Source organism: Scyliorhinus torazame, chromosome 5 (genome assembly GCF_047496885.1).
Source record: "Scyliorhinus torazame isolate Kashiwa2021f chromosome 5, sScyTor2.1, whole genome shotgun sequence".
Taxonomy (NCBI): Eukaryota; Metazoa; Chordata; class Chondrichthyes; order Carcharhiniformes; family Scyliorhinidae; genus Scyliorhinus; species Scyliorhinus torazame.
The window spans coordinates 145,050,985-145,077,229 of record NC_092711.1 but is presented as its reverse complement, the minus strand read 5'-3'; the positions used below and the strand labels follow the sequence as shown (position 1 = coordinate 145,077,229).

General features: G+C 47.6%; 1 protein-coding gene and 2 long non-coding RNA genes across 3 annotated transcripts; 1 reads left to right on the top strand and 2 right to left on the bottom strand.

Annotated features, from left to right (window-relative positions):
- Nucleotides 1-377: 377 nt before the first annotated feature.
- LOC140421998 (uncharacterized) lies at nucleotides 378-6,570 on the bottom strand. Its single transcript, XR_011947212.1, has 2 exons — nucleotides 6,462-6,570; nucleotides 378-4,283 (listed from the first exon to the last, which is right to left on the bottom strand). It is a non-coding gene; the product is annotated as an uncharacterized lncRNA (long non-coding RNA).
- A 251-nt stretch (nucleotides 6,571-6,821) lies between these two features.
- LOC140421970 (uncharacterized) lies at nucleotides 6,822-14,227 on the top strand. Its single transcript, XR_011947184.1, has 3 exons — nucleotides 6,822-6,927; nucleotides 10,589-10,918; nucleotides 13,760-14,227. It is a non-coding gene; the product is annotated as an uncharacterized lncRNA (long non-coding RNA).
- On the bottom strand, nucleotides 13,154-26,118 carry LOC140421919 (uncharacterized). Its single transcript, XM_072506888.1, has 2 exons — nucleotides 26,026-26,118; nucleotides 13,154-19,884 (listed from the first exon to the last, which is right to left on the bottom strand). Exon 2 carries the CDS (start codon nucleotides 19,523-19,525, stop codon nucleotides 18,350-18,352), a length of 1,176 nt encoding a protein of 391 aa, XP_072362989.1. The 5' UTR covers nucleotides 19,526-19,884; nucleotides 26,026-26,118; the 3' UTR covers nucleotides 13,154-18,349.
- Nucleotides 26,119-26,245: the final 127 nt, after the last annotated feature.

Below are 26,245 nucleotides of genomic sequence, written 5' to 3'. Positions count from 1 at the left end.
GAACTGAGGGGAAGTCGGAGGGGTTCTACAAGTCATGGGCACTATTTATTATGCACTTTCAAGAACTGGATAACATCGACATTAGTTGGGGGGGGGGGGCGGGTGGCTGTGTAGATTAAGGGTGACTACGGGTAATCCCTGATTCCTTTTTGTCATTTGTTTATGTAAACATGTGGGCTGAGGTTTGGGGGTTGGTGGGCGGATGGGATCGTTGTTATTATGGGGATTGACATATCTTGCTGATTATTGTTTATTGTTGATGGGTGTAAATGTGGGAGAAAATGTGAAAAAGTAGAATAAATTTTTTTATTAAAATAAATAGAAAAAGGAAATAGAGGCACTGGAGAAGATGCAACAAAGATTCACAAGAATAATACCAGAACTGAGAGCATTTTTATCAAAGAATTTGCATAGAAGGGGGCTATTCGGCCCATCGAGTCTACACATGCCCTTGAAAGAGCACCCTACATAAGCCCACACCTCCATCCTATCCCCATAACGCAGTAACCCCACCTAACTGTTGGACATTAAGGGCAATTTATCACGGCCAATCAACCTAACCCGCACATTTTTGGACTGTGGGAGGAAACCGGACCACCCGAAGGAAGTCCACGCAGAGACGGGGAGAACGGGCAGACTCCGCACAGACAGTGACCCAAGCCGGGAATCGAACCCAGGTCCTTGGCACTATGATGCATCAGTGCTACCCACTGTGCTACCTGCCGCCCCATTGCACATTAACCCTCAGGAAAGGCTGGGGCTGCTTTTCGCTAGAAAAAAAAAGACTCGAGGGTGATCTGATGGAAGTCCTTAAGATTATGAAGAGTTCAATAATCCAATAGGGATTTGATGAGAAACCTCTTTACCCAGCGAGTGGTGAGAATGTGGAACTCACTACCACAGCGAGTGGTTGAGGGGAACAGCATGAATACATTGAAAGGGAACCGAGATTCATAGAATCATTGAATTTACAGTGTAGAAGGAGACCATTCAGCCCATCGAGCCTGCACTGGCCCCTGGAAGCATACATGAGGTAGAAAGGAATAGAAGGATATGCTGATGGGGGAGATGAAGAGGGGTGGGTGGAGGCTCATGTGGAGCATCAATACTGACAGAGACCAATTGTGTTGTTGCGCTCCGAGGTTCAAAGAGCATCAACCTAATAAAGATTTTGACCAATGAAGGAATTTTATTTCCCTATTAAGGGGCAATTTAGTGTGGCCAATCCACCTACCCTGCACATCTTTGGGTTGTGGGGTGAGACCCACGCAGACACGGGGAGAATGTCCACACGGACAGTGACCCGGAGCCGGGATCAAACCCGGGTCCTCGGTGCCGTGAGGCAGCAGTGCTAACCACTGCACCACCGCGCCGCCCTGACATCAGCTATTTGTGAAGGGGATATGATAATGCACGGTTTGAATAAACTGCACATACACTGTATTTCCCAAAATAATTCCATTATATTCCTCCATGTCCAGTTGTATGTGTGCCTTTTCCATGTAAGGTTTACTGAACAGTAAGGATATCTCCTCAGATCAGTGATGGCAGACTCGGCTAGTGAGTGGGCCGCATGAGTGACCCTCATTCATCTCTGTGTCGGCAAGATTGAAATCCACTAACTGTGACCTATCTATCAGATTAAATACATTTAATACACACCAAATATTTCATAACGAGTTATAGAAAATGCTTAGTTCAATTCATTTATATTTTAATTGAACTATCAACTTCAAATGTTAAAAATAAAATATTTACACTTTGGATGCAGAGGGAGTGCACGGCTCACAGTCAATGTTGTGCAATCAGAATGCTCCTCACTTCACTTCCCCTCGCTTTACATGTGTCAAGTCAAGTCGCCATAGTGCCAGTTGACCACAGGCTGCCTTCCCCTTTGACAGGGAGAGCTGAGATATGGTGATTTAACTGGAGGATCACCATACCTCAGGTGAAGGCCAAGGTTGAGAAGGCAAAGCCTTCATGAATAACCTCAGCCAGTACGGGAATTGAACACGTGCTGTTGGCCTCGCTCTGCATCATAAACAAGCTGTCCAGTGGATCACTTCAGTAATACCGGTAGAAAAAAACTACGTGGATGGGAATTGGTGGAATATGGCAACCCTGCCTGTGGGCAACAGTCAGCAAAATGTTTATTGTGGGCCGCGCTCAGAACCCAGATGGGCTGCATGTGGCCCCCAGGCCGCTGGTTTCCCACAACTGCTGTGTGTGTGGGAAGGGATTCACTCAGTCATCCCACATGCTGAGACACAAATGAGCTCACACTGGGGACAAACCGTTCATGTGCTCTGACTATGGGAAGGGATTCAAACATTCATCCACCCTTCTGACACATTAGAGAGTTCACACAGGGGAGAGACCATTCACCTGCCCGAAGTGTGGGAAGGGATTCAGTGAGTCATTCAATTTTCTGACTCGCCAGCAGGTTCACACTGGGGAGAGGCCTTTCACCTGCACTGTGTGGGGGAAGCGATTCACTCGTTCTTCTAACCTGCGAATACGCCAAGTCACTCACACCAATGAGAGTCCCTTTAAATGCTCTGCCTGTGGGAGTGGCTTCAAAAGTTCTCAAGAACTGATGTCCCACCAGCGCACTCACACTGAGGAGAGACCGTTCAGCTGCTCTGACCTTGGGAAGAGGTTTCTAGGTCATCCAACATGCTGGAACACCAGAGAGTTCACACAAGGAGAGGCCATTCACCTGCTCTGAGTGTGAGAAAGGATTTATTCAGTTATCCAAACTGCAGATGCACCAATGAATCCACATCGGACAGAGGCCATTCACTTGCTCTGATTGTGGGAATGGATTCTGTGATTCATCCACCCTGAAGCCACACCAGTAGAGAGAGGTCGTTCATCTGATCTATTTGTGGAAAAGGATTCACTCTGCTATGCATCCTGTTGAGACAGCAGAGTGTTCAGAAGTGATGACAGGGATTGGCTTCTGCTGTTATTGCTGCTGTTAATCACATCCAGGACTGAACCATCTTCATTCTGACACTTAGTGAGGTTGGACGGTTAGAGGGTTTCTTTCTTCTGGACTGGCCGGTCTCACGACCTTGCTTCCAGTGGGCTGATGCGCTTCGAGTCTGGGAGAGTACATCTCCTTTGAATTGATCCACAAAAGGTCACTTCCCACAACCGAGTGAATCCCTTCCCGCAGTCAGACAGGTGAACGGTCTCTCCCCGGTGTGAACTCATTGGAGTGTCAGCAGGCTGGATAATTGAGTGAATCCGATCCCACAAATGGAGCAGGTGAATGGCCTCTCCCTGGTATGAACTCGCTGATGAGTCGGAAGGCTATATGAATCACGGAATCCTTTTCAACAAGTAGAGCAGGTGAACACCACATCCTGGTGAACACTTTCTCCCCAGTGTGAACGCACTGGTCGATCATCTGGCTGAATGACTCAGTGAATCCCTGTCCACATGCAGAGCATTTGAAAGGCCTCTCCAGAGTGTGAATTTACTGCTGTGTCTGCAAGGTGGATAAATTACTGAATCCTTTCCCACATTCAGAGCAGGTGAATGGCTTCTCCCCAATGTGAGCTCTTTGATGTGGCAGCAGGTGGGATGACTGAGTGAATCCCTTCCCACACCCAGAGCAGGTGAGTGGCCTCTCCCCAGTGTGACGACATTGATGAGTTTCCAGCACAGATGGGGATCTGAATCCTTTCCCACAGTGCCCACATTTTCAGGTGCAGGCGTCCTTGAGACTCTCCAGGTTTCATAATCAGTTGAAGCCTCGTCCACAGCAAAAACGTGCAGGATTTCTCTCCGCTCTGAATGGTGCGATGTTTTATCAGGCTGTGTAATTGGTTAACACCAGAGCGGCACGGTGGTGCAGTGGTTAGCACTGCTGCCTAGGGTGCAGAGGACCCGGGTTCGATGCCGGCCCCTTGTCTGTGTGGAGTTGCACATTGCCTCCATGTCTGCGTGGGTCTCATCCCCCCAACCCAAAGTTGTGCAGGTTAGGTCGATTGGTTGCACTAAATTGCCCCTTAATTGGACAAAATAATTGAGTATTCTAAATTTATAACACAAAGTAATTGGTTGACGCTTTTTCCAGTCAGTTCCTTGGAACGCATTTACCCAGGTGTCTGTGTGTCTTGGTGCTTTAAAATCTCTTGAGACAGACAAACATTTCCACTTCTAGGTTCAAAGTCCGATGATATTCAGGTCCCAAGGAATCGAGTGACTTTGTCAGACCCAGATGCGACATTTACTTTCAGATTTCTGTCTGTAAATCCTCACTTTCTAATGTACTGTAAAAGGAGATTATAAATATCATCACTGTCAAATAAAATAGAAATTCAGAAGACAATTCTAGTTTCAATGGAATATTTTTCCTCCCTCGTTCCCCTAAAGCTGTAAATTTCCATCCCACATACTCCCTCTATTCTCACTCTGCTGTATCTAATCTTAACCCATGATTAGACATATGGGGCAGTGGGGGAGAAATTTATTTCGGCAGTGAGTGCTGATGACTTGGAACTCACTACCTAGTGGTGCAAGTTGAGACGATAAGATTATTTGAAACTGAACGTAGAAGGGCACGTGAAGGAAATAAACTTGCAGAGGTATGGTGATATCGAGGGGAAATGGGACAGCCTGAATTGTTCTGCAGAGAGTCGGCATGGACTCAAGTGACTGAATGGATTCCTTCTGTGCTGAAATAAAACTGTGAAATTATTCACAGACCTATATCAAAAGACAAGAAATAATAATAAATGGCTTAACCCCTTTAATGTGAACATTATGAAAGAGACCATTCTTTTAGCCAAATAAATATGTCAAGCTGAGGGAGCAAAGGATGTCAATGTCTTTCAGAGAGAGAGAGAGGCCTGGGCCAACCTTTTCAGAGTCTGCACCCTCCCTGGATTCACTTCCTTTCCTACAGTTGCTGCAAGTCACCAATGTCCCCCCAGAATGAGAAAGGAAATGGAAAGGGGGAAACACTGAGCTCCCAGATGAGGAGGAAGTTTTAGTCTGAAACTCATTGTCCAACCTCCGAATTGTGACGTCACAATGGAGCCCTGCCACTCTATGTCATCTATGTTATTTTAATTCGACTCTGCTGTTAGTGTGTTTTGTAATATTTTGGGGTATGCGCCCTGCATTGTTATTCGTCTGTTTCTATATAATCTTACCCTCTTTCTCCACTCACTATGTTAACCTGGTAACTGATCTGGCATTTCATCTCGAGGCTCTGGTCGCTCAAATATCCTGCTCTGAATTAATTCTGCAATGTATTGCTTGTATTTATGTGCAAGTATCAGTTGTTCTACACTGTACCCATTTTCCAGCAATATTTCTGTTATTCTGTTGCATTCATTATTTTAAAAATGGTAAAAAAACATGACAAAGGAAATATTAAAAATCTGTCCAACTCATCCTTGAATATATTCAGTGACCCAAAGACTCCACTGATCCCTGTGGAAGAGAATGCCATAGACTAATAGCCTTTTGAGGGAAGAGATGACTGGAAATATATAAATAGCGACAGTACAATATTATACAACCAGAAATAATAGTAAATGTACTTTATTACAGACCATAAATAATATATCTAATTTAAAACTACTAGACATATCTCTAGCCGATATTAATTTACTGTCCCATTAAATAGCAGCCATCTCCTGGAGAAACCAGCCCTTTAATTGTGATAAAAGAAAATTACTGTGGGTGCTGGCATCTGAAACTAAAGAGAAAATGCTGGAAAATCTCAGCAGGTCTGGCAGCATCTGAGCATCTGCAGGGAGAGAAAAGAGCTGACGTTTCGAGTTCGATGATTCTTTGTCAAAGCTTTGTCAAAGAGTCATCGGACTTGAAACATCAGCTTTTTTCTCCCTACAAATGCTGCCAAACCTGCTGAGATTTTCCAGCATTTTATCTTCCTTTAATTGTGAACATCAGGAAAGAGACCATCCTTTTATTTATTAATTATTTTTTCAATGCATTTTATTCAAACTTGTGTCAAAGTAGGTTACAGCAAATAAACACCCCCGGGAAACATTCTTCCCAACAATCAACTATATGGTTTGTACAGATTTTTCTCCTTTTCCATTCCCCCCACCACCCCCCACACGACGAACAGCTCCTCAAACATGGTCACAAACATCCCCCACCTTTTCTCAAACTCCCCTGCTGCAACCTTAGCTCATACTTTATCTTCTCTAACCGCAGTAAGCCGTGCAGGTCACCCAACCGCGCTGCTACCCCGGTGGCGAGAGACCATCCTTTTAGCCAGACAAATAAATGTGTCGAGCTGAGGGAGCAAAGGATGTCAATGTCTTTCAGAGAGAGAGACCTGAGCCAAGCTTTCCAGAGTCTGCACTCTCCCTGGATTCACTTCCTTTCCCTTCAGTTGCTGCAAGTGACCAATTGAAGGTGAGAATGAGAAAAGAAATGGAAAGGGGGAGAAATGAAAGTGTTTCACTCACAGATGTTGAAGAGTTTTTTTCCTTCACTTCCGCTGTGACATCACAATGGGGCACTGCCCGAATCAGCCAATAGGAATTACTCTTCCGCGCTGTCGTCACCGGGTTCCAGTGCGCAGGCCCGGCGCTCCCCGCCCCCACCCGTTGTTTCGCCCGCCCCTTGAACAAGGGGGAAAATTAACCGACAACAGAACCTCCTCGAGACAAGGTTTCCAGGCAACCGGCTGACGGCCAGAGCGAGAAGCCAATCGGTGATCTCCCCCTGCCCACGACTGCGCATGTCCAAGGGAGAGGGGAGGATGCGCATGTGTAAAGGGTAGCCCGCCTTCTGACCTTTTACCTGAGGTATTGACCAATGGCAAGAGTTGGAGGACCAGAAGGATGGTCCTCCAGCTAATCAGCGCGGGCTTTGTGTGACTGCTCGATTGAACTTCACAAGGATGCAAACCTCCTCCCGTCTCCAACATCTGTGAGTAAAACATTTTCTTGTCTCCCTCTTTCCATTTCGTTTCTCATTCTCACCTTCAATTGGTCACTTGCAGCAACTGAAGGGAAAGGAAGTGAATCCAGGGAGGGTGCAGACTCTGCAAAGCTTGGCCCAGGTCTCTCTCTCTTAAAGACATTGACATCCTTTGCTCCCTCAGCTCGACACATTTATTTGTCGAGATCTTCTCAGAAGCCCAAATACGACATTCATGAACCCTGCCGCTGCCCAGCTTGTAATATAATTAGGAGCCAATTTAGCTCAGCTGGTTAGTGATGCAGAGCGAGGTCAGACTGGTCCTCCCTCATGATTGTTGGAAGGAGGGCAGCACGGTGGTGCAGTGGTTAGCACTGCTGCCTCACGGCGCCGAGGTCCCAGGTTTCATCGCGGCTCTGGGTCACTGACCGTGTGGAGTTTGCACATTCTCCCGTGTTTGTGTGGGTTTCACCCCCACAACCCAAAGATATGCAGGGGAGGTGGATTGGCCAAGCTAAATTGTCCCTAAATTAGAAAAAATGAATTGCGTACTCTAAATTTAAAAAATAAATTGATTGTTGGAAGGATGCCCTCCAGCTTTCTCACCAAAACTTTAGATAGCAGTTTCAAGTCAACATTCAAAAGATAGATTGGCTGATAAGAGATGCGCTCCCTCGATCCTTGTCCGCTTCAGAATCAAACAGACATAAGCCTCAGAAAGAGTCGATGGCAGCATACTTGAGTCAAAGTGATAATACAAACCCACAAATAGTTCCAACAGTAAACCTCAAATCCCCTATAAAACCCACACCCACAGCCATGTGGTCCCAGCGCTTTACCTGGCTGAAGCTCCTCCATGGTCTTTGACATCGCTTCCCTAGAAAGAGTAGCATTAAGAGCCTCATGCTGGCTTTCTGAGGCTTCCGGGAGATTCAAGGAAAATAAATAATGCTCCACACTGTCAATACATCACCAGACTGCTCAGACTTGTATAATCCTGCATAGAATTCCCGAAATTCCTGTTTATTTCCTCCGTCTTCGTGACCCTTTTCCCTTTGCCAAGCCGCACAGAGAAATTCGCTCCAAAGTCGGCCTTTGTATTTGCTCGGGTTACTCCCAAACTCGTACAACTTCTGCCTCGCAATCTTTCAACTTTTCTCAACCTGCTGAGTAAATAGGGAGTCTTGCTGCGTTAACCTCCTTCAGCAATAGCTTACTCGGGCCTCCTTATAATTCTCCTCGGCCTTCGCCAAACAAACCTCCAGACAGCGCTGGTTCTCCAACACCTGCACCTCTTATTTGCAGTGTAAGAAGTATTCATCCACCTGCCCCCCCGCCCCCCCCCCCCCCCCCCGCCCCCCCCCCCCCCCCCCCCCCCCGATGAGTGAAAACATTGCCCAGTGTCTTATTAACCCATGTCCACAAAGTCCTCAGTTCGGCACCAGCCCTTCTCTCTTGGCGAAGTCCATCGCATCCTCGGGCTCCTCAAAGTAATGGTGCCGTCCCTCGTGTGTGATCCACAGGCGAGCCGGATACAGCAGCCCAAACTTCACCTGCTTCTTAAACAGAATCTCTTTGACTTGCCTGTAGCCTGCCCTTCTTCTGGCCACCTCCACGCTCAGGTCCTGGTAGATGCGCATGGCACTGTTATTCCAATGGCAGCTCCGCGTACGCTTAGCCCACTGTCGCACCCGCTCCTTGTCCAGGAACCTGTGAAACCGGGCCACCATCGCTCGGGGGAAGGGGGGGCGCCTCTCGCGGCTGCCTCGCCAGCACCCTGTGCGCCCTGTCCACCTCCACCGGGCGCGGGAAGTCATCATCTCCCAACAGCTTCTGGAACATGCCCGCCACATCGCGGCACCGTCTCCCTCAGCCCCCTCCGGGAGACCAACGATTCTCAAATTCTACTGATGCGACCTATTTTCCAGGTCCTCTACCTTCTCCAGAAGCCTTTTTTGTTGGTCCTTCAGCCTCTCCATCTCCGCTTCCACCACCGTTTTGGTTATCTTCCTGCTCCTCCAGCGCCTTTTCCAACTTCTGGATCGTACGATCCTGGGCATCCAGCCTATGCTCAAGCCCTCGATGTCCTTCTGAATCAGGTCTAAACTGTTCCGCTGCAAAACAGTAAAGCACTCTTGAATGACCTTCAACAGATGCTCCGTTGTTGGCTGGGCTGTCTGCACCGCGGTCCGGACGTCGGCCATATTGTCCTCAGCAGCAGCTTCTACACTGCCCTTGTTTGCCCACTTCTTCAACTGTTTGCGATTCTTTCTGCTTCTTAATTCCATACACCTGTGTCTGGAGTCAGTGCCTGAGTGCCTATGCCTTCCAAACTAGCACTCAAAAGTACAAAAAAGTCAGGGAAAAAGTCCGACTGGATTGAGAGCCACCAAGTGTGCGACTTACTCCTCCTTAGCCGCCACCGGAACTTCCACCTAACCATTTTGGACACTAAGAGCAATTTATCATGGTCAATCCTCCTAACCTGCACATCTTTGCACTGTGGGAGGAAACTGGAGCACCCGTACGAAACCTACGCTGACATGGGGAGAACATGCAGATTTCCACAGACAGTGACCGAAGCCGGAATCGAACCTGGGACCCTGGAGATGTGAAGCAACGGTGCTAACCACTGGGCTACCAGGCTGCCCATCTAGAATGCCTGAAAGACATGCGTTTGGTGAATTGAACATTCTGAATTCTCCTTCTGTGTACCCTAACGGGCGCCGAATGTGGTGACTAGGGGAGTTTCACAGTAACTTCATTGCAGTGTTTTTTTAAAAATATAGATTACCCAATTCATCTTTTAAAATTAAGGGGCAATTTAGCGTGTTCAATCCACCTACCCTGCACAACTGTGGGTTGTGTGGACAAAACCCAGGCAAACACAGAGAGAATGTGCAAACTCCACACGGACAGTGACCCCGATCCAGAATCTAACCTGGGACCTTGGCGCCGTGAGGCGGCAGAGCTAACCACTGCGTCACCGTACCGCCCCATTGCAGTGTTAATGTAAGCCGACTTGTGACAATAATAAAGATTATTATTTAAAAATTTTAGGGTACCCAATTCATTTTTTTCCCCAAGGGGCAATTTTGCGTGGCCAATCCACCTAGTTTGCACATCTTTTTGGTTGTGGGGACAAAACCATCACAAACACGGGGAGAATGTGCAAACTCCACACAGTGTCCCAAAGCCGGAATCGAACCTGGGACCTCGGTGCTGTGAGGTCGCAGTGCTAACCCACTGCGCCACTGTGCTGCCCCCGATTATTATTAAGAGGGAGTAGCCTCTCCAACTCTACTTTACCTTTCCATTTCTTTTCTCATTCTGAGGGGACTTTGGTGACTTGCAGCAACTGAAGCGAAAGGAAGTTTGTATGTTGCACACATTTTGAGTTTGGTATTATAGACATATTCCTGTCTGGCAGCCTGCATGGAGATTTTCAGGCCTCTGTCCAGGACAGGAAGCAGTGAGCATGGATCTGTGAATCAGCCTGAAGCAGCACCTTTCGAGATTTGGGAGGATTAGAGAAGATAAATATTACATACTGTAGAGTGAGAATGGAGGGAGAGTGTGTTGGGTGGAAATTTACAGCTTTTGGAGAATGAGAAAGGAAAGAATGTTTTATAGAAACTAGAATTGTCTGTTCTCAACTTGCATCTTACAGGATATTAGATGAAGATTTGCAGAAAAAAACAAACATCACTTCAGGATTTGGAAGAGTCACTTGGTTTATCGGGACCTGAATACGGTACACGTGACAATAAACAAATCCAATCCAATCCGGAGAACCATCACAGCAAGACACCTCTGGGGTTAAGGGTTGCCAGTCAGGCAAAGGAACACAATGGCAGTAAACACAGGAATGAAGAATCACATTGGGCTGGTTCCAGGAGAATTGAGTGACAATTTCTGCAACGTAACCATGGAGTGTGATTATTGATCGTGTTAAAGTAAAAGTAAGAAGTCTCACAACACCACGTTAAAAGTCCAACAGGTTTGTTTCGAATCACTAACTTTCAGAGCACAGCTCCTTCCTCAGGTGAATGAAGAGGTGGGTTCCAGAAACATATAGATAGATAAAGTCAATGATGCAAGACGATACTGTTGAATGAGAGTCTTTGCAGGTAATTAAGTCTTTACAGGTCCAGACAGAGCAACTGGAGAGAGGGATAATCACAGGTTAAAGAGATGTGAATTGTCTCAAGCCAGGAGAGTCGATAGGATTTTGCAACCCAACAATGCAGAATCGCCAAGCAGAAACTTATAGCTAGGTTCCGCACACATGAGTACAGCCTCAACCAAGACCTTGGATTCATGTCGCATTACATTCACCCCCCACCATCTGGCCTGGGCTTGCGAAATCCTACCAACTGTCCTGGCTTGAGACAATTCACACCTCTTTAACCTGCTCCATCTGGACCTGTAAAGTACATTTATTATTATTTCTAGTCTTTTAATATTGTACTGCTACCATGTTATATATTTTCAGTAATCTCTTATCTCAGAGGGTTGTTAATCTCTGGAATTTGTTTCCCCCAGGGTCCAGTGGAGTCTGGGAGTCATTGAATATATTCAAGAATAAGCTAGACAGAATTAATTGTTTTATTATACGTGCCCAGTCTTTTTTTCAATTAAGGGTCCCTCTCCCTTGGACATGTGCAGTTCCAGACCACCCACCCATCTGGGATAAAGCAGTTTCTCCAGCATGGGAGGATTGTGGGAGCTGCGTCCGCCATTACTTGTCCGGAGCAGTCTCCAACCTCCTGAGACTCGGATGAAAAGTGAGGGGGTGGACATTGACACCAACCTGACACAAAGTATATGTGGGTAGTCACTGGATTTGATTGTGACCCCCCCCCACCCTCCCTCCCTCGCCAAAACATAATTTTTTCATTTAAGGTACCCAATTCATGTTTTTTCCAATTAAGGGCCAATTTAGAATGGCCAATCCACCAACCCTGCGCATCTTTGGGCTGTGGGGATGAGACCCACACAGACACGGAGAGACTGTGCAAACTCCAAACGCAGTGTCCTGGGGCCGGGATTGAACCTGGGTCCTTGGCGCCGTGAAGTTAGACAGAATTCTGATTGACGAGGGAGTTGAGGGGCACGGGGAACAGGTAGGAAAATGGACTGAAAGTTAAGATGAGGAGCGAATTCTTCACTCCAGGATGTGGTGAAGCTTTGGAATTCTCTGCTCCAGAGGACTGTGGAGCCTCAAGTCATCAAGTATTTTCCAGATCGAGTTGATAGGTTTCGAGATGTTGAAGTCACTAAGGGAAATGGTGCTGAGCTAGATCGGCCATTGAGCTTATTACAGGGTTGAGCAAATTCAATGGGCCAAATGGTCAACTGCAGTGCCTATTTGTACTGGAAGCTCATTGGCGCATTCACACTTGGCTGAGACCATTCAGCTGCTCTCTTTGTGGGAAAGGATTCAATCAGTCATTCACCCTGCAGACACACCAGTGAGTTCACACTGGGGAGAGACCGTTCACATGCTTTCGGTGTGGGAATGGATTCACTCAATTATCCAGCCTGCAGAGGCACCAGTGGGTTCACACTGGGGAGGCCATTCATCTGCTCTCACTGTGGGAAGGGATTCTGTGAATCATCCACACTGCGGAGGCACCAGCGAGTTCACGCTGGGGAGAAGCCGTTCACCTGCTCTCAGTGTGAGAAGGGATTCTGTGCTTTCTCGAACTTGCTGAGACACCAACATGGTCACAATTGATTACAGGGGTTGGATTCTGTTGTTATTGTTTCTGCTCTCAATTACATCCAGGACTGCATTGTGTTCATTCTGTCAGTTGGTCAATGGGGAGGGTCGGAGGGTTTCTTTCTGCTGGACTGGCCTTCTCATGACTGATGCTCTTGAGCCTTGTGGCAAATTTCATAAGGATCACAGAGTGAAAGGGTGTTTGGAAGGTAGATGACAGATAGTTCCTGTTTCTGTTTGGAACCCCAATGCATGCAGTTCAGATGAAGATAGGCTATGGTGGTTACATGGTTCTGTCTCAGAAGGAAACTGTCAAGCTATGAGGGGCAAGTTGATTGGGAACATACAATAAAATGTGTAATGAAACACAGGCAATCGCATTTAAGGAATTATCACATATTTACATAAAATATAGATTCCTTTAAGAAACAAAAATCCAACAGGAAAAGTGACGCAACCGTGACTATCAAGAAACATTAAAGATTCCATTAGGTCAAAGGAAGAGGCTCATTGATAGATTACAGATTTATTGCTTCACTGATTTATTGGTACCTTGAAGAATCAATGCAGTATAATTCTTAAATTCAGTATACATACAGGCAGAAATTGTTTCAGATAAAAATATGAGAATTGCTGTACAGCAACTTAATATGTGTCAGAATCTAACACAGTTTCAAGAAAAGTTGCATAAAAGCCCTCGTCATGAATAAAACATTGTTCTACAAATACATCTAGCAATGAAAACGTATCGCAGCCTCAGCAACAGAAACATTTACAAAATGTAGCAAAGCCTTAGCAACAAGCAAGGTTAATGCAGAACGCCTTATCTTCAGAGGATTGGTACACGTGGCGGGAGCATGTAGACATTTAATTAACTTGATAGACATTAATGAATCTTCAGTAAAGACCAATGCCTGGATAACAAATCATGCTCCAAGTGACAGAGTTTTCTGATTAAATCAGGAAGCCTCAGCTGAGAATTTGAAACCAATAAGGGGTTAGACCATTGATAAGAATTTCTTTAAGAATAGTTTCATGACTAAAGTTTGTTCTATATTCATGCTTTAAGAAATTCTGAACCATCTATTGATTTCCTAATATTTTCTTATTTCTTAGAATTAACAGTGCAGAAGGAGTCCATTCGGCCCATCGAGTCTGCACCGGCTCTTGGAAAGAGCACCCTACCCAAGGTCAACACCTTCACCCTATCCCCATAATCCAGTAACCCCACCCAACACTAAGGGCAATTTTGGACACTAAGGGCAATTTATCCTGGCCAATCCACCTAACCTGCACATCTTTGGACTGTGGGAGGAAACCGGAGCATCCGAAGGAAACCCACGCAGACACGGGGAGGATGTGCAGACTCCGCACAGACAGTGGCCCAAGCCGGAATTGAACCTGGGACCCTGGAGCGGCGAAGCAATTGTGCTATCCACAATGCTACCGTGTTTCCCCAATGTTTTTGTTTAACTCTCTTTGTTATGTTTTGACGTATTATTTGATCTGAATTTTGAATTATTTTTATGTAAGAGAATTGAGGTGGATAATTAGCAATAAAGTTGTATTTTTGGACACCTCCAATCAACCAGATCTTGGGCTCATTTTTGAAGATAAAATAAGAGATCTTATCACTCATATAGTTGCCAAAATAAGTGTAACCCTGAGGATTGGAAACTTGTTTTAGTATTTACAAAGGAGGATCAAGAAACTCATAAAGAGAAAATAGAAGACGAGAGCAAACTGGCTAGAAACATAAAAAAACGATTGGAAAAGTTCCTATAAAATGTGAAAAGGAAAAGATTCGCAAAGACCAATGTGGGTCCATTCCAGGCAGAGACAGAAGGGTTTATGATGGGGAATAAGGAAATTTCAGCGAAACTAAACAATGTGTGTCTGTCTTCACAGAGGAAGATACAGAAATTGTCCTAAAACACTAGAGAACCAAGGGACCAGTGAGCACGAGGAACTGAAAGAGATTAGTATTAGTGAGAAAGTAATACTGGAGAAATTAATGTGGTTGAAAGTTAATAAATCCCCAAAAGCTGATGCTCTCCATCCCAGAGTGTTGAAAGAGGCGGCTGGAGAGATAGTGGGTACATTGGTGATCATCTTTCAAAATTCTATAGATTCTGGAATGGTTCCTGCAGATTGGAAGGTAGTAAATGTAACCACACTATTTAAGGAGTGAGAGAGAAAACGGGGAACCACAGACCCATTAGCTTGACATCAGTTGGAGGTAAAATGCTACAATCTATTATATAGGATGTGATAACATACAAATTAGGAGCTGGAGTAGGCCACTCGGCCCCTCGAGCCTGCTCCACCATTTAATAAGTTGATCTGATTGTAACCTCAATTCCACATTCCCCCCGATAACCATTCACCCCCTTGCTTATCAAGAATCTATTCAACTCATTCTTCAAAATATTCAAAGACTCTGCTTCCACTGCCCTTTGAGGAAGAGAGTTCCAAAGACTCCCAACTCTGAGAGAAAAAAGTTCTCCTCTGCCTTAAATAGGCAAGTTGTTACTTTTAAAGTGACTCCAATTTCTAGATTCTCCCACAAGAGGAAACATCCTTTCCACATCCACCCTGTCAAGGCCCCTCAGGATCTGATACGGTTCAATCAAGTCACCTAAACTCCATCGGACACAAGCCCAGCCCGTCCAATCATTCCTCATAAGACCAGCCTCCAATTCCAGGTACGAGTCCAGTAAACCTTCTCTGAACTGCTTCCAACACATTTACATCCTTCCTTAAATGAGAGCAAGACTATACACAGTGCTCCAGATGTGGACTCATCAATGTCCTGTATAACTGAAGCACAACCTCCCTACTTTTGTATTCAATTCCCTTTTTGTGATTCATGCTCTTGGACACCCAGATACCTCGGAGTCTCAGAGCTCTACAATCTCTCACTATTCAGATCAGAAACTGTTTTATTCTTCTGGCAACATGGACAATTTCTCATTTTCTCACATTATTCTCCATTTGGCAGATCTTTTCCCACTCACATAACCTACCTCTATCCTTTGTAGTCTCCTTATGTCCTCTTCACAGTTTACTTTCCTACCGATCTTTATACCATTGGAGCATCAGAGCAGGAGTTGGCCATTCAGCCCATCGATCCTGCGCCGCCATTCAATGCGATCATGGCTGATCATCCATTTCATGGTAGCACACTGGTTAGCACAGTTGCTTCACAGCTCCCGGGTCCCAGGTCCGATTCCCGGCTTGGGTTACTATCTGTGCGGAGTTTGCACTTTCTCCAGGTGTCTGAGTGGGTTTCCTCCCACAGTCCAAAGATGTGCAGGTTAGGTGAATTGGCCATGCTAAAATGCCCTTAATGTCCAAAAAGGTTGGGTGGGGTTACTGGGTTACGGCGATAGGGTGGGGGTGTGGACTTTGGTCGGGTGCTCTTTCCAAGGGCCAGTGCAGACTCAATGGGCCAAATGGCCTCCTTCTGCCCTGTAAATACTATGATCCTATGATTCAATGTCTTTTTCCCCACACTATCTCCATATCCATATGGGTTATTGATATTTAGAAATCTGTCAGTTGCGTGGCACGGTTGCCCAGTGGTTAGCACTGTTGCCTCACGGCACCAAGAACCTGCGTTCGATCCTGGCCCTGGGTCACTGTCCATGTGGAGTTTGCACATTCTCCTAGTGCCTTGTGGGTCTCAGATCCACAACCGAACTTGATGTGCAGCATTGGTGAATTGGCCACGCTCCACTGCCCCTTAATTAGAAGAAAATAATTTATTAAACAAAAAAAAAAGAAATCTGTCAGTCTCTGCTTGAAACACACTCAGTGACTGAGCTTCCACAGCCCTCTGGGGTAGAGAATTCCAAAGATTCACAACCCGAGGAGTAAAGAAATGTCTCCTCAGAGACCCGTCCTAAGTGGCTTCTCCCTTAGTTTGAAATTGTGTCCCCTGGTTCCAGACTCTCCAACCAGGGGAAACCTCTCACCTGCACCCACCCTGTCTATTCCTTTGTGGATTTTGTAAGTTTCAATGAAATCCCCTCTCATTCCTTGGAACTCTAGAGAAAAGAGGCCTAGTTTCCCCAATCTGCTTTCATAGGACAGTCCTGCCATACCCGGGACAAGTCTGGTCAAACTTTGTTGCTGTTCCTCTGTGGCAATACCTTTCCTAAGTAAAACTGCACACATTACTCCAGCTGTGGTCTAAGCATTTCATAATGATCGATGTCATTGAGGCACGTTGCCTGGTTCTTCTTTGGCACCGGTATGATGGTGGTCTTCTTGAAGCAGGTGGGAACCTCAGAACGGAGGAGGGAAAGGTTGAGGATGTCCGCACATGATCTGGGTGCATGGCAGGGACTCCCGTCAGGACCTGTCGCTTTCCGAGGCTTCACTTTCAAGAAGGCCAATCTGACTTTGGAGGCTGTGACGGTGGGCATGGGCGTGTCCAAGGCTGCTGGGGCAGATGACAAAGGTTTGTTGGTTTCCTGCTCGAAATAAGCATAGAATGCATTGCGTTTGTTGGGAAGGGGAAGCACTGTTGCTAAAGATTCTACTCGGCTTTGCTTTTTAGCGCATTATGTTGTTTACGCCTTGCCACAATCGATGAGAGTCCATGATTCTCGCTTAGTCTGGACAACTCTTCTGTTGTCTCTTGGTATCCCTGTTGGCTTTGCAGAGGTTGTACCTAGATTTTTTTGTACAGGTCAGGGTTGCCTGACTTGAACGCCTCAGACCAGTCACTCTCCCGATTAAGCCATGGTTTCTGGTTGGGTAACGTACGTACTACCTTCTTTGACACACAATCTTCTACACACTTGCTGATGAAGCCTGTGATGGTGCTGGCATACTCGTTTCGGCTAACTGCCGAGTTCTTGAATATGGACCAGTCACGTAGGAGCTCTTTTGCCTCAGACCAGCATTTGCACAACCTTCTTAACCGGATTTTCCCGTTCAAGTTTCTGCTTGTACGCCGAGAGAAGGAGCGCCATCTTGTGGTCCGATTTTCCGAAGTGCGGTCAGGGGATGGATCATCAGGCGCCCTTGATGTTTGTGTGGCAATGGTCAAGGATGTTGGGGCCCCTGTCGGGACAGGAGATGTGTTGGTGGAATTTTGGCAGTACACTCTTGAGGTTGGCCTGGTTGATGTCCCCAGCCACGATGAACAAGGCCTCCGGGTATTCTGTTTCATTGTTATTTATAGCGGTTACAATTCATCAAGCGCCTTCTTCACTTCCGCCTGGGGTGGGATGTAGACCGCCGTGATGATGGCAGAAGTGAACTCCATGGAAGGCCGTATGGATGGCACTTCACAGTCAGGTATTCCAGGTCCAGGGATCAGTAGTTCCCCAGGGTCGCCACATCCGAGCACCAGGTGTTGACGAGGAGACAAATCCCTCCACCCACTCCAGGTTCAGTCCTGGATGTGATTAACAGCAGGAATAACAGCAGAATCTAACCCATCATCACTTGTGAACCCTTTGGTGTCTCAGCGTGTTGGACGACTGAGTGAATCCCTCCCCAGTGAGAGCAGGTGAATGGCTTCTTTCCAGTGTGAACTCGCTGATGTCTCCGCAATGTGGATGATGTTTGAAACCTCTTTGTCGCAGTGAGAGGAGCTGAGCGGTCTCTCCTCAGTGTGAATGCACTGGTGTTCCATCAGTACCCAAGAGCTTTGAAACCCACTCCCACAGTCGGAGCATTTAAAAGGGTCTCTCATTGGTGTGAGTGACGTTGTGGCTCAGCAAGTGATGACCGAGTGAATCTTTTCCCAGTCGGCGAGGTGAACGGGCTCTCCCCAGTGTGACCTCGCTGGTGTCTCCGCAAGTTGGATGAGGTACTAAAGCTCTTTGTGCAATGAGAGCAGCTGAACGGTCTCTCCTCAGAGTGAAAGCGCTGGTGGGACATCAGTAGCTGAGAGCTTTTGAAACCCCTCTTGCAGTCAGAGCATTTAAAGGGCCTGCTCTTGGTGTGATTGACATTGTGTTTCAGCAGGTGGGATGAATGAGCAAATCCCTTATCACACACAGTGCAGATGAACGGCTTCTCCCCGGTGTGAACTCTCTGGTGACTCTGCAGGTCGGACAACTGAAAGAATCCCTTCCCACAGTCAGAGCAGGTGAATGGCATCTTCCCGGTGTGAACTCGTTCGTGCCTCCGCAGGTGGCCAATGTTAGTGAATCTCTTTTCACACTGAGAGCAGGTGAAAGGCCTCTCTCCAGTGTGAACTCGTTCGTGTTTCCGCAGGTTGCCAATATAATTGAATCTCTTTTCACACTGAGAGCAGGTGAAAGGCCTCTCTCCAGTGTGAACTCGTTCGTGTCTCCGCAGGTGGCCAATGTTAGTGAATCCCTTTTCACACTGAGAGCAGGTGAATGGCCTCTCCCCAGTGTGAACTCGTTCGTGTTGCCGCAGGCTGCCAATGACATTGAATCTCTTTTCACACTGAGAGCAGGTGAAAGGCCTCTCTCCAGTGTGAACTCGTTCGTGTTTCCGCAGGTTGCCAATATAATTGAATCTCTTTTCACACTGAGGGCAGGTGAAAGGCCTCTCCCCAGTGTGAACTCGTTCGTGTTGCCGCAGGTTGCCAATGTGAGTGAATCCCTTTTCACACTGAGGGCAGGTGAAAGGCCTCTCTCCAGTGTGAACTCGTTCGTGTGTCCGCAGGCTGCTAATGTCAGTGAATCCCTTTTCACACTGAGGGCAGGTGAAAGGCCTCTCTCCAGTGTGAACTCGTTCGTGTTTCCGCAGGTTGCCCATTTCAGTGAATCCCTTTTCACACTGAGAGCAGGTGAAAGGCCTCTCTCCAGTGTGACTGCGTTGATGACTTTCCAGCTCGCACGGGGCTCTGAATCCCTTCCCACAATCCTCACATTTCCATGGTTTCTCCATGGTCCGGGTGATCTTGCGTCTCACCACGTTGGATGATCAGTTGAAGACTCGGCCACACACAGAACACATGTACAGTCTCTCCCTTCTGTGAATGGTGTAGTATTTGTTCAGGCTGTGTCACTGGTTAAAGTTCTTTCCACAGTCAGTGCTCTGTAACAGTCTCACACGGGTGTGTGTGTGTGTCTCAGTGCTTTTCCAGACACACTGATGTTTAAAATCTCTTGAAGCAGACAGAATAGACAAACATTTCTCCTACTAGATTCAAAGGCCAATGATCCCAAGAATTGAGTGACTCAGTCAGTTCTTGACGTGATATTTAGTTTGAGAGCTCGGCCTCAAACTCCTCTTGTTCGAACTTCCTGCAAACAGATTTTACAACAGTAATCATTGTTAGTACAGGATAGAAACTCAGAACAGACAATTCTAGTTTCTATCGAACATTCTTTCCTCTCTCTTTCCCTGAAATGCTCTAAATCTCAATCCCACACACTCTCCCTCCATTCTCACTCTGCTGTAGCTAATATTCCCCCTCCCAATTCTCCTGAAGGTGCCGATTCAGGCTGATTGACAAATCCAAGCTCACTGCTTCCTACCCTGGACAGAGAGACCTATATTCACTTACTTTCCCTCCCAATTTTCCTGAAGGTGCTGATCAACAAATCTAAACTCACTAAAACCTGTACAAGAGTAGAGAATCTCCATATAAATACATTTACTGATTAGAGATAGGGAAATTCTGAGGAAGAACTTTATTTAGTCATGGAGTGGTCATGACAGGGAACTCACTGCCCACAAGTGTTGTGGAAGTCGAGATGATCAATAATTCAAAATAATATATGAAGAAAATAAGCTTTCAGGGGAACAGGGATATCGAGGGGGAATGGCACTGACTGGATTGCTGTACAGAGAGTCGGCATTGACTTGAGTTCCCAAATGGATTCCATAAGTGCTGCAATGACTGTATCACTGGAAATATATAATGTAGGTAGAACTAATAATACATGTATTTCATTACAGAACCATCAATAATATATCTAATACATTCTATATAACACTAGATATATCTCTGTGCAATATAACATTTTTTAAAATTCATTTACGGGATGTGGGAGTCGCTGGTTCAGCCAGCATTTATTGCCCATCCCTAGTTGCCCTTCAGAAGGTGGTGATGAGTTGCCTTCTTGAACCGCTGCAGTCCTTGAGTTGTAGGTACACACCCTGTGCTGTCAGGGAAGGAGTTACAGGATGTCGCCCCAGCAACAATGAAGGAAGGGCGATATATTTCCAAGTCTGTCTGGTGAGTGACTTGGAGGAGAACCTCCAGGTAGTGGGGTTCTCAACTATCTGCTGCTCTTGGCCTTCTAGATAGTAGTGGTTGTGGGTTTGGAAGGTGCTGTCGGAGGAACCTTGGTGAGTTACTGCAGTGTATCTTGTAGATGGTATACACGGCTGCCACTGTTCGTCGGTGGTGGAGTGTTTGAATATTCATGGAATGTGGAGCAGTCAAGCGGGCTGCTTTGTTCTGGATGGTGTAGAGCAGCATGTTGGAGCTGCACTCAACCAGGCAAGTAGTGATTATTCTGTTACATGCCTGACTTGTGCCTTGTAGATGGTGGAGAGGCTTTGGGGGTCAGGAGGTGCGTTAGCCGCTGTAGCCTTTGGCCTGCCCTGGTGGCCACCATATTAATATGGCTAGTCCAGTTCAGTTTCTGATCAATGATAACCCTCAGGATGTTGGTTGTGGAGGATTCACCAATGCTAATGTCAAGAGGCAGTGGTTAGATCCTCCTTGGTAGGAGATGGTCGTTGCCTGGCACTTGTGAAGCACAAATGTGATTTGCCACTTATCAGCCAACATCTGGATACTGTGCAGGACATGCTGCATTTGGACATGGACTGCTTCATTATCTGGAGTCATGAATGGTGCTAAAGATTGTGCAGTCATCCACAAACATCCCCACTTCTGGCCTTATGATGAAAGGTAGGTCATTGATGAAGCAGCTAAAGATGGTTGGGCCTAGGAGTGTGCCCTGAGGAACTCCTGCAGCTGAGATGATTGACCTCCAACCACTACAACCATCTTTTTTTGTGCCAGGTATGACTCCAACCAGCGGAGAGTTTCCCCCGATTCCCACTGACTCCAGTTTAGCTGGGGCTCCTTGATGCCATAGTCGGTCAAATGCTGCCCTGATACCAAGGGCAGTCACTCTCACCTCTGGCATTCACCTCTTTTGTCCATGATTGAACCAAGGCTGGAATGAGGACAGGAGCTGAGTGACCCTGGTGGAACCCAAACTGAGCGTCCGTGAGCAGGTTTTGCTGAGTAAGTACCACTTGATAGCGCTGTTAATGACCCCTTCCATCACTTTGCTGATGGTGGAGAGTATTCCGACAGGAAAGTAATTGGGTTGGTTTGTCCTGTTTACTGTTCCCTTTAATGTCAGCCATCTCCTGGGGAAACCAGCCCTTTAAATGTGAACATTAGGAAAGAGACCATCATTTTAGCCAGACAAATAAATGTGTCAAGCTGAGGGAGCAAAGGATGTCAATGTCTTTCAGAGAGAGAGACCTGGGCCAAGCTTTTCAGAGTCTGCACCCTCCCTGGATTGACTTCCTTTCCCTTCAGTTGCTGCAAGTGACCAATTGAAGGTGAGAATGAGACAAGAAATGGACAGGGGGAGAAAAGAAAGTGTTTTACTCACAGATGTTGGAGACAGGAGGACATTTCAGTCTGTGTGAAGCCCAATCTCCTTTCACATAAAGCCCGCGCTGATTGGAGGACCAGCGTCCTTCCGGTCCTAACTCTATCCATTAGCCAACACCTCACAGGAAGGTCAGGGGCTGGGCTTTCCTCCACACATGCGCAGCTTCCCCTCACCCTTGGACATGCGCAGTACCTGATCACCCGCCCGTGCGGCGGATAGAGCGGGTTCCCCAGCGCGGGGGATTGTGGGAGCTAAGGCCGACACTGTCCAAACTCCTGGGGTGAAAAGTGGAGGAGGCTTGGGCGGTTGTGTGCGAGCTTGGTGTCCGCCCCCGGGCCGATTCGAAAGGCAGGCCGCCTCTGGGAGCTTCCTGGATGGGGTGAAACAGCAACTCGGCGCCCATTGCTCCTGGTCCCTGAGGGAAGGGGAGAAGACCGGTTTCGGAGTACTGCGACCAGTCGTGTTTCAAGTCAGCGGTTGAGCTGCGGAGACGCTGCTTCGGACTGCGAGGTTTGCTGTCGGCGGTTTTGAGTTCGCCCAATGGAGGACGAAGGAATGGAGGAAGGATGGCAGCTGGATAGGCTGCTGGAAGCGGCGGGTCGGAACCAGGAGTGGATACCCGATGGGCGGCCCGCGGCCTGCAGCCCGGGGTGGGTTGCTGCCGTTCCTGGGGTCTCCGGGGGTTCGGCCCCCCTGGACGCCCTGTGGGCGGTTGGGACTGACTCTGGGACTTTCCTCCCCGTTGTCGACTGTTGCCAACATTGGAGTGACTCTGGCTGCTGCCATTGGAGGACTTTGAGGACATGTTGTTCCTCGTGAAATTTCGGCAAGAGCGCCGGTGCTGTGTTATGGAACTTGCAAAATTAGTGGACTTTTTCTGCAGACTTTTTCTATGTATAATGAGGGATTTGCTTTCTTGTTTTCCTTGCTTTTGTTTTATTTAGTAGCCTATAACATTTAACACATTTCGGTCCTCCGGAATGGTATTTAGTAATTGTGGTGGAACGCTGGTTAGTGCAGAACTGCTCTCCCTCCGAATGGTCCTGTGCCCTCGGGCGGGTCCAGGAGAGGGGAACCCTCTCTCCTCCGCCGCGCCCGGGTCTGGCTCTCCGGGGGGTCTGTGCTCTCAGCCAAGGGGGGGCCTTTCCCCCGGGGTGTCGGCGGCAGGGCGGGGCGAACGGGGGTGGGTGAGCAGGGATTAGTGTTCGGTGATGGATTCTACCCCGTTAAACCATTTCTGGGGTAAATTAAGGCCTGGTGCCTGGTGATTGGGTTTTGATATGATACTGTTAAAAAGAATTGAGGCCCTGTGGGTCATATTTGTAACTGGAGCGGCCGTATTGTATCGGGGCCTTGTGCCTCGCGACTGCTTGTCTTTTGTGTTTAGAGTCGTTACCTTGAAACGTGCCTGTGTCGTGTGTTGTACTTTTGGGTTTTATTTCTCTTTTCTTTACTTTATTTTGGAGTGGTCGTATGGTTTCGGGGCCTTGTGCCTCGCGACTGCTTGTGTATGTGTTTGGAGGTTGATGCCTCGATGTAATTGTGCTTTGTGTCTCCTTGTTTCTTTTTACTTTTAAAACAGTCGTTTGGTTTCATGGCCTTGTGCCTTACGACTGTTCGAGTTATGAACCTGTTTGATTGTTACCTGAACTACACGTAGGGCCTGTGCCTTGCGGCTGGTTGTGATAAATGACTGGTTAATTGGTATTTGGAAATGTATCTCGGCCCTGCGCTTTGCAGCTGTTTGTGTTCAATGACTGTTACAACGTTGTCGTGAAATGTAATTGGGCCTGGCGCCTCGCAGCTGTTTTGTGGTCAGTGATCGTTTAATCGTTAATGTGAAGTGTAATTGGGCCTTGTGCCTTGCAGCTGTTTCGTGTTCAGTGACTGTTGAATCGTTAATGTGAAGTGTAATTGGGCCTTGTGCCCTGTAAATGAGTCTGTGTTGAAAATTGTGACGACATTAAAAGAGGTACTCACAGATGTTGGAGACACAGGAGGATGTTTCAGTCTGTGTGAAGCCCAATCTCCTTTCACATAAAGCCCGCGCTGATTGGAGGACCAGCGTCCTTCTGGTCCTAACTCTATCCATTAGCCAACACCTCACAGGAAGGTCAGGGCTGGGCTTTCCTCCACACATGTGCAGCTTCCCCTCACCCTTGGACATGCGCAGTACCTGATCACCCGCCCGTGCGGCGGATAGAGCGGGTTCCCCAGCGTGGGGGATTGTGGGAGCTACGCCGACACTGTCCAAACTCCTGGGGTGAAAAGTGGAGGAGGCTTGGGCGGTTGTGTGCGAGCTTGGTGTCCGCCCCCGGGCCGATTCGAAAGGCAGGCCGCCTCTGGGAGCTTCCTGGATGGGGTGAAACAGCAACTCGGCGCCCATTGCTCCTGGTCCCCGAGGGAAGGGGAGAAGACCGGTTTCGGAGTACTGCGACCACTCGTGTTTCAAGTCAGCGTTTGAGCTGCGGAGACGCTGCTTCGGACTGCGAGGTTTGCTGTCGGCGGGTTTGAGTTCGCCCAATGGAGGACGAAGGAATGGAGGAAGGATGGCAGCTGGATAGGCTGCTGGAAGCGGCGGGTCGGAACCGGGAGTGGATACCCGATGGGCGGCCCGCGGCCTGCAGCCTGGGGTGGGTTGCTGCCGTTCCTGGGGTCTCCGGGGGTTCGGCCCCCCCTGGACACCCTGTGGGCGGTTGGGACTGACTCTGGGACTTTCCTCCCTGTTGTCGACTGTTGCCAACATTGGAGCGACTCTGGCCGCTGCCATTGGAGGACTTTGAGGACATGTTGTTCCTTGTGAAATTTCGGCTGGAGCGCTGGGGTCATGATGTGGAACGTGCAAAATTAATGGACTCTTTTTTTTTTATGGACTTTTCTATGAGTACTAAGGGATTTTGTTTTCATGTTTTCTTTGCCTTCGTTTTCTTTAGCAGCCTCTGACATTCAACTCATTTCGGGTTTCCTTGAAATGGTAATTAGTAATTGTGGTGGAACGCTAGTTGGTGCGAAACTGCTCTCCCTCCTAATGGTCCCGAGCCTTTGGGCGGGGTCCAGGAGGGAGGAACCCTCTCTCCTCCGCCGCGCCCGGGTCTGGCTCTCCGGTGGTCTGTGCTCTTAGCGAGGAGGGGCCTTTCCCCCGGGGTGTCGGCTGCAGGGCGGGGTGAACGGGGGTGGGTGAGCGGGGATTAGTGTTCGGTGATTGATTCTATCCTGTTAAATCTTTTCTGGGGTGAATTGAGGCCTGGTGCCTGATGATTGGGTTTGATATGACACTGTTAAAATGTATCGAGGCCCTGTGGGTCATACTTGTTTCCGAAGCGGCCGTATTGTATCGGGGCCTTGTGCCTCGCGACTGCTTGTCTTATGTGTTTAGAGGTCGTCACCTCGAAATGTACTTGTGTCTTGTGGTTTTTTTGTTCCTTTTTTCTTTGGAATGGTCGTTTGGTTTCGAGGCCTTGTGCCTCACGACTGTTCGTGTGATGCGACTGTTCGATTGTTACTTGAACTATGTGTAGGGCCTGTGCCTTGTGGCTGGTTGTGATAAGTGACTGGTTAATTGGTATCTGGAAACGTATTTCGGCCCTGTGCCTTGCAGCTATTTGTGTTCAATGACTGTTCCAACGTTATTGTGAAATGTAATTGGGCCTTGTGCCTTGCAGCTGTTTTGTGTAAAGTGACTGTTTAATCATCAATTTGACGTGTGTTTAATCGTCAATTTGAAGTGTAATGAGGCCTGGAGCCTTGTAAATTGGTTTCTGTAATAATTGTGACGACAATAAAAGAGTTACTCACAAATGTTGGAGACAGAAGGAAGGTTCAGTCTGTGACGTCCAAGCTCCATTCACACAAAGCCCGCGCGGATTGCCTTGGAGGACCAGAGTCCTTCCGGTCATCCAACCCTTCCCATTGGTCAACGCCTCAGCAGGAAGGTCAAGGGTGAGCTTTCCCTCGCACATGCGCAATCTCTGCTCTCCCTCAGACATGCTCAGTCCCGGGGTGGGGAGAGGGGAAT